General features: G+C 32.5%; 2 protein-coding genes across 2 annotated transcripts; both read right to left on the bottom strand.

Moving 5' to 3' along the window:
* Positions 1-13,971: 13,971 nt before the first annotated feature.
* Positions 13,972-15,198, bottom strand: LOC115229402 (innexin unc-9-like). Its single transcript, XM_029799761.2, has one exon. It carries the CDS (start codon positions 15,196-15,198, stop codon positions 13,972-13,974), a length of 1,227 nt encoding a protein of 408 aa, XP_029655621.2.
* Positions 15,199-16,952: 1,754 nt separating this feature from the next.
* Positions 16,953-17,726, bottom strand: LOC115229401. The gene has a single exon (XM_029799760.1). The coding sequence runs from the start codon at positions 17,724-17,726 to the stop codon at positions 16,953-16,955; it is 774 nt and encodes a 257-aa protein (XP_029655620.1).
* Positions 17,727-18,522: the final 796 nt, after the last annotated feature.

Below are 18,522 nucleotides of genomic sequence, written 5' to 3'. Positions count from 1 at the left end.
ATTCCTGCAATCCTAACGGTAATACAAATTTATTTATTCAAAGGATTTATCACTGTCACGGATGCAATGAGCGCCATGGGACTGGCTGAAGGAACACATCAGCTCGGAACTGTCACCGTTGATTTGGAAGGAGAGTCAGTGACGGTTCATGGGACAAACACGCTGGCAGGAAGGTTTATCGTTTTAAAATGATATCAGTGTAACCACACTTCCAAAGTCGATTAAAATGCTTGTCAACTCTGTAAAATTAACTGCCGCAGAAGCAATTGAAACAGCAACGTTACATCCAGCAGAAGTTTTGGGAATACAAAACCGCAAGGGAACTTTAGAGTTTGGTTCTGATGCGGACTTGGTAATACTGTCTCAGGAATTGACTCCCCTGGTGACCATCATAGCCGGGATACCCGTTTGGCAGTCTCCTGATTCTAAAATTAACCTTAGTTAATTAATACATAACTCTTATTTTCTAACAAAGGTTATTATTTTTCAATAAAAATCAACAGTATTAGAGAATCGGCTATGATTGATTCCCAAACAGTTTCCTTTGAGCAATTCGATCGATTTTTTTCTGAAAAAGCATTAAATAGCTGTTCATTAAATTCCTTAGGTCAGGGGTGGCCAACCAGTCGATCGCCTTCGATATATAAATTTCAATACAGAGCCCATTTAACGAATAACCATCTTGCGGATTGCATGAGAATAGCACTAAGATCATATGACCCAGGATTCGAAATAGTCGCAAGATAATTACAATGCCAAAATCCTATTAACTTTTAATTATAAAATAAAAATTTTGTTATTAAAATATATAAGCGATCGCCAAAAAATCGCAATATGAAAAGTAGCTCGCCAGTGAAAAAGGTTTGCCACCCCTGCTTTAGATCTACTGCAACAAATTCTACAATCGACAAGAATCCACTTGGCAAAAAATCAATTTTGAGAATTTCACTAAAGAATGTGCATTTTGTCCAAAGTTTTCCTCTTTTGTTCCGGTGGTATTTTACAAACTTGAAGATCTTTGTATTATGAAAGAAAAATTGATCTTCACGAGATTTATATCAAAAGGTTTTATTTGCAATCATTCCTTAAGCTAATATTTGATATTTTAATTATATTAATAAATTGTTTTGATCAAAATATTATTAATAAGTATATAATTTTTTTAATTTTTAAAAGAAAATCTAATAATTTGCACGCTTTCACACGTTATGATTAGTTTACTGTTTTGTGTTGTTTTTCATTTTACTACATTATTTTCTTATTGGATTTGAGTTAGAAGTAGTAATTCTTCAGCAAATTTCCATTATTGACTATATTTTTTGAAATTTACTGATTTACATGATTTATTTTAAATCAATTTTTTGACTTTGGATTTTTATAAATTTTATAATTTTTGTTAGAAATTTTTTTATTACATGTCATAGTCAGATTAAAATACACCCCGAATAATTATATTCTTTAATTTTACTGAAATTAAAAATTTACACAACAAAATGTTTAATTATTGTTAAAAATATGATTTTTTATGTAAAATTCGTTAATCTTTTTACTAATTTGTATGAAAAAGCCAACCATGCTCAATTTATGCAGTTAGCGTATATGTTTGAATATTGTTATTTTGTTTTTGGTTGCTCTTGTCCTTTTTTGATAACATAGAGATCATTTGTTTGCACGACAACAATATATTTATTTACATCATGTCCATCGAACAGTGGATACTGCCTAACATTGGCATTGTTGTCTTGTCTATAAATTAATTTGACGTTGAGACTCATAAATCACAGTCGTTCCAACTTTTATATTTTCTATATCATCGAATTCACAATATTTGCTTTGAATCTGAATAGCAATATTTTCAAAGCCATGTTGTATTTAAGTGTCTGTAATCTCTTCTCATGCCAATTTCGAACATTGAATAGCATCCAATATTGTGATTCCCTTTTTTGCTTAATCTATTTGTGCTACAGGATTTTTATCATAGATAATCGTTTTCATCAGTAAAGACAATGTTCTGGCATACATTCAAACGATTCCATCAAAGACGTTAGAAAATATGTTCGTAGAATATAAACATGGTTTTGAAGACGTAATGACTAAAACATTGATTCTCAACAAAAATTATGCAGTGCGGAACACTTATCAAAGTGGAGTTAATTATAAGAAGAGAAGACATGATAACACAAATGAGGTGACAGAAAACGAATACTCCAAAGACTCCAAAGAAAGGAAAAATAATAGCAAGAGGATAACTAAAGTTGATGTCCCTCTACATGGAGGATCAGTAAATTGAAAAATTTAATTAATTTAACTTTTAATTTCTTGGTTTAAATACATAAATCCTAAAAAAATAATATAAATTTTTAAACAGTCGTAATAATAATTCAAAATAAGAATTCACGTCAACATGTCCATATTTAACGATCCTCTTAACTTCCTTAAAGTAATTAAAGCAAAGTTCAATCATAGTATGACGAATTAGTGACTCAAGCAATGGAACCGGGAAGCATTTTGAAAGCTAAAACCAGAACAATGAGGTTCCTAAAAATTCCATTCACGTTTCGAGGTGAAATTATGTATCAAAACTCTAACAGGATGTGACCTAATAGAATGGCTAAACGCTATTCTTGCACCTGAAACAAAATTTGAATGTGAAAACATTGCTAATAGCCTTTACAAATACGGATATATTTGCCCTGTCAATTATAATAAAACGGACAAATTCAGAGATGACCTCGAAATTTACATATTTCAAGTGAATAATAATTGAATCATTTTAAGAGAAAATCATATTGGCCCAGTAATAACCGAAGATATACAAAAAAAGATTATAGTATTTTATGATTATTTCTTCATTTCAGTGATTTATTTGTTGGACAAAATCATGTATCACAGCGTTTCAATGAACGACAGAGAAAATGTATTATAATATATTTATTAAAGAGTGATTATATTTTATTACACCGAGAATTCGAATCAAATTGGAAATGTATTGTTAATGAAGTTAAAATAAATCACAAGTAAAAATTACAACTATTTTTAGAAAAAAATATAAAACTAAAAGTGAGCAAAAAGTAGCAAAAATTCAAGATAAAAAAGCATGGTCTATTAATTCTAAATATGTTAAAAATTGACTAAAGAAAAATAGATTTGGGATGATAATCCTCTGCAAGCATATGAATCTTTGTCAACTGTAGAAATAGACGAAAGAGCCGTACAAAAAGTACGGAAGTAAATCAGTAATATTAATTAGATTGAATGCATACGAAAGCAAATCAAAAGTGGATTTCCACGCGGGAATAATGATTTGGTGAATTATATAGACACTTGGAAGTACAACGATTTTATGGTGGATTGTGCGGATACGGCCGAGACATTAACAGAACGAATTTTGCATATGGGAAAATATTTAAAGACAGCGTTATTCATGAACAGTTATATTATCAATTTTCTTGAGTTTCTACACTTTGAAAAAAGTCAAGAAAACTTGATCTTCTGGTATAGCTGTCATCTCTTCCAGTTCATCAGCGAATCACAGCTTGAATCTACCGCAGAAAAAATATATAAGTAAAAATATAAAATAATTTATTAAAGAGCATTCATTGAAGAAAATTCTAAATATGAAATAAATATCAGTTCAACAATTAGAAATTTAATTAAATCTTCAATGAAAAAACCACATCGGTAACATAATAATATTTTTTTATAAATGCGAATTATTCTTATAAAAAATTATCTAAATATGTTTTAAAGTAAATGATTTTAGATTTATTTTTGATCAAGCTAGCAAAGATATTTTCAAATTAATGGAAACTGATTCGTTTGAAAGATTTATAAATTCTACAAAATATAAAAAAATTATTTTAAAATCAATGATTGAAAAATCCCAGAATAAAAAATCAGTAAGTTCAGATGAAAATTTTTTTAACAACAAAAAATCTAGTAATTTGATCAGCCTGGATTTCTTAAAACAAATTATATTCATTTTTGGTGCAAATTACGATTCTAGTCCGCTTAAATTAACACCAATATAACAAATTTTTGACAGTTTTATTTTCACAGAAAATATTTTATCTTGGTTACATAGGAATTTTTTACCTGTGGTATAAATCAATCAAATAATAGAGAATCTTTTTTACCAGAATCGCAAAGTAATTCCCTCTAGAAATTAAGACGAAGATTTAAATGGTGAATGTAAAGTTCTGTTCCTTTTTAAAAAATTGATATTTTGTGTGATGATAGGTATTTTTTGTTGTCAAAAATTCTTTGAATAAATAATTTTTCGTGTCTTCCAAAGTCTAGATTGTACAATAAAAAGTATATTACATTTTGAGAAGCCTGCCATACTATAACAAAATAATTAAGAAATAGTTAAAAATTTAAAATTGTCTCGAAGGATATTTTAAAAAGTATTCAAATCAAAACAATTGGGAAAGTCGATTTCAACGTCATTTTTATAATGATATTATTTGCAAATTGCAGATAGTTAACATTATAACTTTGTTATAACTTCCAATTTTTCAAAGGATAGTTCAGGATTAGTTTAAAAATCTATTAGAATCGGATATAAATTTATGTGATTCACTAGATATTACTGAATAGTGACTACTTACGACGACACAACGAAGTAGTGAAATGTGTACATCTACATCTATGCAGGGAGTATGGAATCGAGAAATCTAAGAAATTGAAAACCCACTCTGTTCAATCAGTGGTTGCAAATAACTCTGTGGAGATTCGTGTTGACACGACAATTAATACGGATATGAAGGTCGAGAATAACAAGCCGGATATCTTTGTACCCGACAAAATGAGCAACACAATCACGCTTATAGAGATTGGAATCACCTCTCAAAAAAATTGAAGCAAGTCGAAGTGGAAAAGCTTCACAAATACGACCTGCTTGCCAGTGAACTGGGATTAATCCACAAAGCCAAGGTAACCATAGTACCATTGGTACTAACATGGGATGGTGTTGTGAGTAAATACTATAAACATCACTGCGATACTATTTGTTTGGAAGGACTTACACGAGCTTACATTCAGTCGGTGGTTATCAGGAAAACATTAAAGAGTATGCGTATAGAACACAAGTTTGTAATGATCCCGCCAGAAGAATGCCAAACGACTCGTTTTACAAATGGAACAACCAAAGAAACTCTGCCAAGTGAGGCCATTGAGTCGAACTTGAGAACGACCACAAAAGAGACCAACCCTGTGAGATGGATGAGTGTGCCCATCGAAGAGATTGGCTTTAGCTCAAAGAGGAGGAGAATCGAGTGAGAGGACGCATTAATTAGTTCAATTGATAAATAATTAGTTTTGATTATAGTTTATATTGATTTATTAGTTATTTTCTTCATCAGTAATCTCAATAAAGTCAGAGGACGTGACACTGTCCTGATTTGACTCCTCGGCGTGACGTGCTAAATATCAGTATTTATTATCGAACTTAAATTGGTATCCAACTTGAGATCAATTTGGTCGATTTTATTATTAAGCAAATCAAATTCTACAATGTAACCCATAGCAATCACTTTCGTCAATATATTTGACTATTCTCTCTTCTAAAAATCTAAATATAACAAGAACGTAGAAACTTGTACTTTTCTGTCTTTAAGTCACAATATGAGAGAAAATTTACTTGTCTCTCTAGAATTATAAACGAATGAAACGAAACCTTTTAACTTATCCAATCTCCCCATAAGAGCGTTCATTGCCGTTATGAACTGGATGTTAAAGGCAGAAAATTCTGTGCACATTCCTTTAACCAAACCGATGCAATTATTTAAATTCAAAGAATTGGGAATATCAGAGCAGGTGAATTTCCCTTTTGTAGAAAAGGAAACACTTATTTCAGATAAGTGTTGAAATTACTTTATTGTGATGTTAGTTAACTTGCGAAGAACTTTGGATAATTGTTTTTTAGTAATTTCACAGGGGAGGATATCTAAAAAATTCTCGAAGTTGCCAGTTGAGTCAATGACAAATATTTTAAATATATAATTTTCTTTTTCGTTCTAAAATAGTGATTTAAGTCGACTTTAATAAGACGTGACCAAGCCCTGAGTGTTTGTATAAAATACTATTATTAAATAACTCCCATAACTTGTTTTCTCCTACTGGTAGCAAAAAAGATTAGTTTATAATCACAATTTACTTTATTAAAATAGACTTCTTCAAATATCTAAATATGGCTTAAAGATTTAAGACTAGTTTCAAAGTAGTTCGGAGATCCACTTGGGGTATTAATAGATGACTGGATTTCAATCCGTATATTGAGGAATAAAATACATCAAAAGTCCTTAATTAATATAGCAACATAAGCCTACTTCATAAGAAATTTTAATAACAAATTTAATTAATTTTACATTTAAATTTTATTTTATAATTCAAATAGATGAATTACCGGTGAGAGGCGGAACCACGCCGGAGCCCGAGTTGTTAATTTTAATAAGCAATAATTTTTTTGATTTAATTTTCATTAAATCATAATTTAGAAATTAATTTGATTAAAAATAAGAATTAATGATAATTAAATTACAGGGAGAACAGTTTGGCTATCCGCCAGGCTGCTGGCCCTCCCTTTGATAAACAAAATTGTGTCAAAAATTTCCATAAAATAATAATTCATTTATCCACGTTAATTCTTTGATTGAGAGGACGAGCGAATAGAAAGGCAGTTTCCGCGCAATATCGCGAGCGAAATGCGCTGAAAAAGCCAGCTAGACTCACGTCATCCCTTTAGTTAGTTAGTTAGTTATGTTACCCCGGCTTCACTAACACGTAGGAAGCCGGCTGCAATCAGGTAGCGAGACGCGAAGATCGGGCGCTCCCAGAGATCCCGAATCCCAATAGGCGGAGACAAGTGAGGCGAGTTAGGACAGGGGAAGAGGTCTTCAGGGGTGAAGGAACGGTATGTTTCGAAAATGAGTGGATGGTGTCCCGAGCGAATCTGAGCAAGCTGGACACGGAGATATCTGCCGAGTGATTGCTCTGAGGAGTGGACCGGCGGGGGGGGGGAGAGTTGAGAAGTTTGTTGTTTTTAAGCATCCTGATAGCACGAGAAAAGATGTAGTCATGGATTAGTTTATTCGCAGTTTTCCCATTGTTGGTTGAGAGTATTTTTGAAAGACATCTACATTGATCGGCCAGGGTAGGAATGATGTGTCTTTTGTTTTCTGGAATAGAGATTTTGTGACTTGGATGAGAAAAGTCTTGTATTTCCTGTAGGAATTGGAGTCCTCTCATCGTCAAATGGTCTTCGACCGGAAGGATACAAGATTCCCAATAAAGATGATCGATGGGAGTGGATGCAAGGCAACCAGTTATTGTGCGTAGGCCTGAGTTTTGGATTCTTTGGAGTTTTTGGAGGTTTGAATAAGACAAGTTCCATGACCATGCTGGACTAGCATAGTTCATTGATGTTCTGACAAATTGTTTGTAAACCAAAGTGAGGCATTCTTTGGCTTGGCCGTAAGTTTGTCCAGATAAGGCACGTAGTGCATTCAGTTTGCGTTTGGCTTTGGTGGAAATGAGCTCCACGTGTTGCGTAAAAGATAGGCATTGATCGAATACGACTCCAAGGATTTTCGGGTTTTTTATAACAGGAATTATTTCACCGGCCACATAGAGGACAGGGTTTAGGTTGAATTGTCTTTTATCAGATGTAAAAACAGTGATGGACGATTTGGACGCAGAAGGAGTCATATGGTTAGATCCTAGCCATTTGGTCAGAGAGTCTAGATGAGTTTGGAGTGAGTTTGTTGCAGCGCCGATGGAATTTTTTCTTGAAGCAATCACTATGTCGTCAGCGTACGAGAGTAGTGTTTCCGAATTAGTAGGCAGGAGCCCTGAGGGACCCCCATTGATTAATCTTTTATCACTTTTGTTTGAACTAAATGAATTTTATATTATTAAATTACACTTTACAATGGTTTTTATTGGATTATCAAAAGAAATGCTTTCAAAAATTAAGATTAATAAAGATTCCTCTTGTTTAGACGAAATATCGTCAAAGAAAGAACGCTTTCGCATCAGAAGTTTTTCAAAGATTTTGCAATTTGACGGCATCTAAACCTTCCATTACACCTTTTTATACATAAGACAATCTTTAACAGAAATTCTTTGTTGTTCAAACTTATCAATATTTTGTTTTCAGCTTATGAAAAATCTGTGAAAACATAAAAAGTTACAAATTATAAATGTAAAACAGAAATCATCAGTTTGATTTTTCTTGCTTTTTACTCTGTTTTTAATCGACATAGATAATTTAAAATAATGCCCTGACGGCTTAACTATCCCTCATATGGGATTCCACTTGCTGTGACACATTCTCCAAAGGGAACCTAGCCAGGTCTGCCGTCGACCCAGGCTTTGCTTCCAATCGCGCTGAAGATCTCAAAATCCTGAAATACGGTCACCTCTACAGCTTCGTTTTAACGCCCATCGCCGTTGAGACCTCTGGGGTCTTCGGCCGCAAGTCGCTTTGTTTCCTACGTGGTTTGGGGAGAAGAATCCCCAAAAGGAGGGACGACCCGAGAGAGTCCTTTTGTCTTCTTCTACGCCTCTCCATAGCCGTAATCCCCCACAACTGCTTCGCAATCCGTGAGGCTGGGAGGACGCCCTAACCTGCGTAGTCTTAAACAATCCTTCTCCCTTTTCTAACTGTCTTTTAATAAATTTAAAATAATTGTCCCAATAATAAAATTAATAATTAACAAAGTCACCCATTAATGTCCATGTCAGATAAGAGCGATTAATTTACACTCAAATCGTCACTACCCAGAACATCAACGGATGACATAAAGCCCACTAATCAAAGACTAGTGGGCATCTTAACTTCAGCATCCTCCCTCTCCAATATCAGCACCAGAGCTCTTCGTTACAGAAAGGGTCGTAAAGTACTACAAGTTCATTTCCTATTAAATTATAACCTCCGCACAAGTTGGATGTATTCCAATAGAATCGTCCATTTGCTCCTTGGTTAGTCCGAGACGCAAAGCAACTGCGAATCCCTGAATTACATCTCCTGCATTCGGACCCAAGTAATGCATCCCCAAAATACGATTCTTTAAAACTATTACTCATATAAATACATTGTCGCTCTTTAGACACACGATTTTAAGATAACACTCCACAGTATTATTTTCGAGAAATGAATAATCCGAAGGGACAAATTTATTATGAAAAACCTAATTTTAGAAATTGGCATGTTAGGCAGACCTCAATTTGATCGGCTCCAAATATCTCAATAGCACTGTCCTCAGCCATACCTACTGTCCCAAACTCTCGGGGAGTAAAAACAGTCATTGGAATGGCAGAATAATCGCACTGTTGATATGAACGTAATCTGACAAACCAAAACGTCACTCTTTGAGAGCAAACGTCGAACCAAAAGTCTTCCCGCTTGAATAGCAAACGGAGTCAGCTCAGGCCTCCCAGAGCAGCAATCCCCAAGAGCATATACGTTGCTAATATTAGTTTCATCTCTTGAATTTGTATAAATCTTTCCCGCTCTAAAAGCATTGTAAAAATAATCCTCAAACTCATCTAATTTCAGTCCTATTCTTCCGGCTTCAATTCTTGACGTATTAGGATGTCGACCTATTGCAAATAGGACGGTGTCATATTCCCCTGTAAACTCTTCCTTGGTCTGTAAACTCACGGAACGAACGCGGTAACGATATTTTGAGGATTCTTCTAATTTAATAATCTAAAATACAAATATCTATGTTGATAAACCTCTAATGGGATCTCACTAAGCCGAAATGCAATTCCCTCATTAACTAAATCCTGTCCAATCAATTCTGACATTTCACGGTCAAATCCCCGAAGTAATATCGATCTTACCATGACAGTGATATCATTTCCAAGGGCGTGTAAAAAGCCAGCACATTCCAATGCTATAAAAGAGGCTCCAACAATAAGTGTTTTTCCAGGAGGTTTGCCAAGTTTAAAAAGATCGTCACTGAGAAGAATATTGAGGTAAATTTCAAACCTGGTAATTCCATATTCCCTCGCGCCAGGAATATCGGGAATATTTGGTCTCCCCCCAATGGCCACGATGATATTCTCAGCCGTAAACTGAGTCGTCCCTCCTTTTTTGTCGGTCCCCTTCAAAAAATATTAAATATCAACTATTATAGTCCGATTGTCTACAAATTGGGCCAACATGTTATGATAAGTTATTCCAGCACTACGAAGGCTAACTCGGTCCTTGAAGTTAATAGAATTGATGAATCCCTAAAAAGTAAAATACAAGAAATCTACGTTAACGGAGTTTTTGAGGGTAAGCCAGTCGTGAGAAACTAAGACTCATTTAGATTATTGGAAACTTTGTCCAGGAATGTTCCAACCATATTCGGTTGCATGTTTGAGCGAAGTTCCCAACAACGCGGCACGGTGGTTCATTATTTTGGGGATACAGCCAACATTTGTACAAGTTCCACCAATTCCTGAACGAATGAAACAAATCAAAATAACCCCAAGTTGTTCCTTGGCTTGAAGGTTCAACAAAATCAAAAAGTGCTATTTTTCTGTCCCCAAATTTTGCAGCCTCCTTTGCTGCCGCCAATCCAGCAGATCCCCCTCCGATTATAATTAAATCGTAGTCAACGTTTCCATTAATTGCTGTATTCAATTCCCTCCTCATAACACAGCCATTGTAAAGTGATTGGATGACTTTTTTAGACTTTAATTGAAGCACATCGTCACAAGTTCCAATAAAAAGGCCGTTAAAAAATATTCGGGAAAGTGATGGTCGGACTCCAGTATGTGCTTCAATCTCTTTTTTTAGTTGGCAGTAATCTAGTGAGGTGATTGTGGTTATTTTATTAACCATAGTCAGATGTCTTTACAAAAGCAACAGACTTACTCAAGTTATTCAACTCGCGTGTTACTATCTCCTCACATATTGTCTCCTTTTCTGCAAGAAAAACGACTTCAAATTCTTTTAATTTGTTCCAAAATTGACTATTCTTTAGAAGTGAACTCATTTTTCTAAACATAATTAATTGTTTAGAGCAAGCTGAATTTAGGAAAATGAACAACTCACGATGACATTGCATATCTGTTGTTAATTTAAAATTTAATTTTGGCTATAAAATGTATCTAAAATAATTCAAGACAAAAAATAAAAAAATTGATTTTAATTTAATTCAACTATTTTAACCTTTTGAACTTTATTGGTTTTACAAAAAATTATAAACAATTTTATCCGTACGATCAACAACAGTAAGTCGGCTAAATCAATTCCATCAAACAAAAAAGTCATTTTTAAATCCAATGAATAAATTTTATGACGACAAAAATTACTAAAACAAACAAGAGTCTTTTCGATTTTCAACCAATGCTTATCAGTTTGTGCATTTAGAAATAAAAGCTCCTATTTGATTAGGTAAAGTGAAGAAAAAAACCCAAGTGATGATTGATGGGAGTACTGGTCTCCGCCATCGATGGACTGTCACACTTGATATAAAATAAGGCATATCAAAAGCTTATCATTAACATAAATGATACAATGCGAGAAGGCTATATTTGCGGTTTTTCTCAAATTGTTCGAACCTGTGATATTTCTATGTTGTCAAAACCAATTTTTGTATGAAAATGACTTGAGCCAAAAAATTAAATTCATGAAAAATTTTCAAGTTATTACTAAAAATTCAAAAAAATTCAAATTTTACTTAAAAATTATCATAAATTCAGATATTAAAGTAAAGATTTCATTGATTGACCTTATTTACATAAACTGCTTATTTAAATTTTAGATATATCAAAATAACTTTAGAAATGGAAAATCCAAAAAACAACCAATGCTGTTAACTAAGATTAAATTTAAATTTAATCAAATCCATGCAAGTACGTGCATCCTCGGTACTGTCATGTCCAGTTGTATCTTAAAATAAGACTAAAATTATACTATTTTGAATAATTTTATTTAAAAATTCAGCACCCAAAGTTTTTAGGGCGCGTTTCAATGGGGGTCCACGTCGATGTGGATACAACACCGAAGTATCGAGTATTAAATAATGAGCAATCAAAAAAATGAAACGAAATAATACTTTTAAAATTTTAAGATCATTTTCAAGACTGTGACCTATCAGTATGGAATTGGAACATGTTATATCAAGTAAATGATTTTGTGCATCTTCAAAAGTAGTTGTGGTGTTTAAAATATGAGCTTCAGTTATTCCGCTAAATCTGTTGTAATTAATTTAAAACATCAATACGTTGTATTATAATCAATGACTGCATTTTTTGGTTTTACGAAAGAGTCATAGACAATTTTATCAGTGTGATCAACAACACTAAGTCTTGCTAACTCAATTCCAATAGTTGTGTAAACCTTGAGGTAAATTAAACAAAAAAAGCCATTTCGCAATCCAAGGAATAAATTCCATGATGACAAAAACCACCAGAACAATCACGAGTCTTAAGATAATTCTTGTTGCATTTCAAATTTCTTTTGTGAAGATGTTTCTAAACTTAAGTACAAGAAATACATTTGCAGAGCAACACTCTTTAGCGTTTAACAACACACCCTCACAACAAGGAAATCGACGACATAAAGGAAGATATTTCTTAGGATGATATTTACATTGGTCAGTATCAAAGTTTGTATTGTAATGTGTTGAAATTTCAAATGACTCGCCGCATCGGTAACATTCTGTAAAATTATCATCTGGAAATATTTTTAGTAAAAGACATTCTGAAATCTCAATAGAATTCTTGAAAACCGCAACCCCTGTAGGTGAAACATATATTGGAAAATCGTTTTCATATAGCTGAGAATTGGTGAGACAATTTATACTTAATTCTTTATACCAAAGTTTTTCTAAAGCATAATAGATTAATAAAATGTAGTGCCTTCAGTAAATGACAGCATTTAAAATTTAGTATTTTATTCAAAAATAATTTAGATTTATTAAAAAAATTTAATCAAATTTATAAAAATATAAAATCAATTAATTAATTCTAAAAATCAAACGGAAAAATAGATCTTTAAGAAATAACAATTTAGATTCCAAAAAATCTTTAAGACCAGAATTATTTCTAACAACATCCCATATTTTGCAAAACTCTATTACATGATTTCATATCGGATCGCAAAAGCCAAAAAAATCACATTTGAATGTAAGGGATTTTTGAATGTAATGTTGTAGGTCTTTTCGTATGAAGCTCCAACTATGGATAGATAATACAACAAATTCTAAGTTTACTATATTTGATAAGTTGAATGCTAACATTTTCCATTTAAAATTAAATGAAATAGAAAATTTAAAAAATTATATAACTTCCCATTCACTTGGATTGAAAAATGAAATTGAAAAATATATACTTGAAATTAATGAAGTAGATCTTAAGCTTTTTGTCAATCCTTTTTCCGTAAAATTTTATGATTTACCTTTAAATATTCAAGAATTTATTGAATTAATAAATTCTTACGAGTCAAAAATCTTATTTGAATTTGCACCATTAATTGAATTTAGGTGTAAAATGATATCAAAAATCGATTTTTTGCTTTTGTTTCCGACTACATATCTATGCGAAAAGGATTTTCATCGTTGTTTAGTTTAAAATCAGTTCATCGTGCGAGGCTGAATGTTTTTCATGATATTCGGATATATCTTTCGTTAAAGGATCTAGAAATCGATAGATTAGTGATCGATAAACAACACATCCATTTTATTAATTAAATAATTTTTTCCCTAATTTTTTAAAAATCGATAAGGGGTACGCGAAAAATTATTTAGATGGCAAGTGTTACGGAAAGCAAAAAAGTTTGAAAACCACTTTATTATACCAACAAGTAGGCTTATTAAAAATCGTTTTAATAAATAAGTGTGATTAAGTCAAAGGTCACCAATAATACTTGTGGTTTTTAACTGCACATCAGTTAAATTTAATAAATTATGAGCTAACATAATAATACCCAAAAATATAACAAAAATGACAATGTTTACACCAAAAAATTTAATTAGACAAAAAATCCAAATTACTTAACTCCCTGTCAGAAATACTTTCTACATTATTAATTCTTTTCCCAACTTCTATAATTTTGTAATTTTCATACAACGCACTGATAAGATCAGTAGCTACCACGTGACTGATATTTTGACTGATTAGTCTCATTACAAAAATTCCGTCGGCATCCAAATAGTTGTCAATAAAGTGAGTAACCATGTATTTTGGATTTTCAATCAACAAATCTAAGTTACTTCGTAATTCTGGTCGGATATATTTATGAATATATGCTTTCGTATTCCAAGTAGATAAAATATGCCAACACCACATAATAGTATTCTTCAAGTTAAGAAAAATTAATAAACACAGCCAAAACCAATAAAATGCAAAAATGGCTTCTAAATAAAGATTAATCGATAAAACGCATTGCACAGTGTATCTATGTCCATTAATCTCTTGTCCCATTTCACGTACATAAAAATCACAATAAGCGACACGTGGAAATAATTCCGATTGAGTTTGGATTCCAAACACTGCATTTCGCAGTAGAAACAGTCCATAAAATTTAATTTCCCCATTACAGAGAAGTAAGTCGGTTAAAAACAATTGTGCCACGGCGTTAAGAAGATATAAAACTTTACTTGTTATGTAGACTGCTGTCAAAGATTGTAATTTTGAAGGAAAACAAAATAGATTGCCTTTGGTATATTTTTTATTTTCAAGATATCGATTAAAATGTTTAGTGATGATTTTTATTTGTTCATCTTTTTTTTTGTTATCATCAGCTTCGTGATATTTGTTACCAATGTCGACAATCGTTTTAAGATTGAGTCCGTATTTTTTGTTATTAGCTCTCCAAAATAGACATGGCAGAAAATAAAATAACGATAGCGTTAAAAAAATGAATGGTGCCCACTGATAATATCTCAATTGAAGTTTCCCTTGATAATTATTTGTTTCGGGAATTGTCTTATTCATAGGAATTCTATACGTGTTTTGAATCCAGCATATTTTTTGTGTATATTTAGCATAATTATCTATATCATTAATTAAAAAAATGCCTTTAAACTGAGGTGGTGTCCAACAATTAATAGGACTGCCAGCATATTGCTCGGTACAAACAATGACTGCAAATAAAATGAGGATTAATCTGGTGTATGTGTGGTTTAGTCTGTCAATCATGTCATCGTCTTTAGGTGTTTTAAAGACGTCATTGAATATTTCAACCAAATCCATAATTTTAGATTTATAAGCGTTAAATTATTAATAAACAAGGCCGTAAACGTGGTTCGTTTAATCGATCAAATTATATAATCAGGATTGTTTAATTAAAATTTTTGTGTCTGGATAAATTTCTATAAAACTTGTTTTTTTATTTTCAAAGCTGTTAGCCATTACAACATTTATGACGAATTCCAGCCCATTCAGTTAAACGTTGGGGAGTCTTGTTCGCATTCAACACTGCTAAACCATTAGTTTGGAATGTCACGTGTGTTAATACTTTCTCAAAGATGGCCATCAAAGAATTTACCTCTCTATCTGGGTCTCGTGCTAATGGGACTGAATTTATGAAATTTAAGAAATATCAGCGCTTGTTAGACGTCTTTTGTTTTGGCCAATTGTGTTCAGACTTTGTGTATCTTTGGAACAAACACAGTTATTTATCTCAAGAAACATTGGCACCTCTGTTCTTTACTTTACTAATTCAATGGATCCTGTTGGCCGTTGTGCGTGGGGACAGCGGTTCCATTCGGCTTGCTGGCCGATTTTGTTAATTCCAAAACGCTTTTTTCCTCAATAATTGATCTTTATTAGCTTTACTATAAAAAAACAACATTTATTTGTATATAATAAAATTATTGAATAAGATTCAATAATACCGTTAAATGATTTATACAGTTTAAAAAAGTTGAATATACAACTAATTACAAGCTTTATTGAATTCAATTGTTTATCGATGTTCAGTCTAGTCAATCAAAAGAGGATTATGGTAGATAATAGCAATGTTGTTATAAAATAATAATTTAAGATTAAATCAAATCTATGGTTTCACACGACAAATTTGGTCATAAAAAATTTTAAAGAATTAAAAATTCAACGTAGTTCATTAATGGGATTTCATAAATTTATAATTTTTAGCTTGAAGGTTTTGGGGGACCACATCATGTGAGTCGAGGACTTCTTGTTGTTCATTTTAACAAAAACGCAGAAAATAATTTTTTTTAATTTTTTGGCTTGAAGGTTTTGGGGGACCACATCATGTGAGTCGAGGACTTTCTTGTTGTTCATTTTAACAAAAACGCAGAAAATAATTTTTTTTAATTTTTTTGGCTTGAAGGTTTTGGGGGACCACATCATGTGAGTCGAGGACTTTCTTGTTGTTCATTTTAACAAAAACGCAGAAAATAATTTTTTTTAATTTTTTGGCTTGAAGGTTTTGGGGGACCACATCATGTGAGTCGAGGACTTTCTTGTTGTTCATTTTAACAAAAACGCAGAAAATAATTTTTTTTAATTTTTTGGCTTGAAGGTTTTGGGGGACCACATCATGTGAGTCGAGGACTTTCTTGTTGTTCATTTTAACAAAAACGCAGAAAATTGACTTGAAGGTTTTGGGGGACCTCATCATCGAGGATATTCTTTCTTATTAAAATTTTTTGACAGGAAGGTTCTTAGAGGATATCAACCTTTTATTGTGCCTCATTATCGAATAACTACAAAAGGGAAGGTTTTGACAATTTGATCTGGTTTGTAACAATTTGAATGTGGGTGTGCACAGACAGACAGACACACAGACAGACAGACAGACACACACCATACCATTTTATTATTAAGATTAACTTGAATTTTCATCAATTGGGTTGATTTCTAAATTAAATCGATTAGTATTCAAAAAAATTATCTAGCCAGGAATTATAGAGATTTTAAATCGAGCTACATGAATTTTTAATTATTAATAATAAGCACACCGCAAAGTAACGTTAGTAAAGTTATCTCGCTTGTGCCACCCTCTCCTGGATGCGTTTTGTTAATCGCTTCCAAGTCCCTCCATATTTCCATAGTTCCTCGATAGTTCCCTCAGGTACTTGAGATCGTCTGCTGATTTCAACCTTTTTCCAATCAGAGTTAGGTCTTGATGCAGAAGGGTTGCTAGAGTAATTCGTGGTCGTTACCGGATGAGGAGCGTAGTGGTGCTCCATTGCGAGATTTGCGGGAGTTTTCCTGTCCATTCTTAAAATGTTATCGAATAAGGCCAATCTATTACTTCTTATTTCTTCGTCCAAAGGATGTACATTGTAATTGGAGTTAGGCGAAAAGATTCTTAGGATGTATTTCAGCTGCATTCTATGGAAGGAATTCATATTTTCCATTTCGTGCACTGTGAGTGCCCAAGAGAAGTTGTACAATAAGACTGGTTTTACGAACATATTGTATAGTTTGATTTTCAAAGACGCAGAAATTTGTTTACCTTTCAACCATACGTTGTTTAATCTTTTAAGCGCGAAAGTTGCTAATGATTTTCTTCGTATCATGTCTTCTTTATCTCCTAAGAGCATGCCAAGTTTCTTTGTATGCCTCCATTTTTCCTCGTGTCGTTGTTCACATCGTCTCACTATGGTGTATTCTGTTTTCTCGGTGTTAATTTTTAGGAATGATTTTTCAAATGTGTTGGCCAATTTGTCCATAATACCTTCTAATTGGTGGTCTGTTGCCGTGAGATCTATGATATCTGCGAAAATGACTGGGGATATTATTCCTGGCATCTCGTAGGGTCGCCTCCAGAATAAGACCGGGAATAGAGCGTCTCCTTGGGGGGGTGCTTTTGTTTGTCTCAAATACTCTGGATTTTATTTAAAATTTATTCTCTTTGCACTTGAAACAAATTTTCTGACTGGTTATTATCTAAATATAAATTTTAAATTAAATTACGTGAATTTTCAATAGATTTTGAAGTCGAATAATTAACCAAATTCTCCATTTGTTCCGAAGTCACACACTCATCACTTAAATTATCTAAGACAGGGGTTCTCAAGTGCGGCCCCGAGAATCTTTTTTGCGGCCCCGACTCCAAACTTTAAAATAAATTTTGGATATAAAATTAATTGTAAATTATATATTAAAGATAATATTTTAACTACACGTGTTTGTAATTATTATTCAGGTTGAGTATTTTTTCATGCCATCAAGAAAGATCGAACATTATCTCAAGAAAATAGAGAATTTCAATTGAATGGGAAGAAAAGTTTTTTTTCGTTGAACTGAATGGTAAAGCTGTTTGTTTGATATGCAACTGTGTCATTAATTCATTGAAAAATTATACTATTGAACGTCATTATAAGAAGCACTCCGAAATATACAATTTTATCTCGGAGAGTCAAGGAAAAAAAAAACTCAATATATTAAAGACGTCATTTAAAAATCAGTCCTCAATATTTAAACCAGTGGAAAATAAGCATCAGTTATTAACGTCTTATAAATTAGCCACCTTCTTGCTGTAAATATGAAACCTTATTCTGACGGAGAAAAATTATTAAAACTGCTATTTCCATTTTTTGTGAT

This window comes from Octopus sinensis, unplaced genomic scaffold, assembly GCF_006345805.1.
Source record: "Octopus sinensis unplaced genomic scaffold, ASM634580v1 Contig12563, whole genome shotgun sequence".
Taxonomy (NCBI): domain Eukaryota; kingdom Metazoa; phylum Mollusca; class Cephalopoda; order Octopoda; family Octopodidae; genus Octopus; species Octopus sinensis.
The sequence above is the reverse complement of the archived record's forward strand: the minus strand, read 5'-3'. Positions and strand labels throughout refer to the sequence as shown.

Coding starts and splice junctions, on each gene's coding strand:
- LOC115229402 (XM_029799761.2), bottom strand. CDS start 15,198: ATGGATTTGGTTGAAATATTCAATGACGTCTTTAAAACACCTAAAGAC.
- LOC115229401 (XM_029799760.1), bottom strand. CDS start 17,726: ATGCCAGGAATAATATCCCCAGTCATTTTCGCAGATATCATAGATCTC.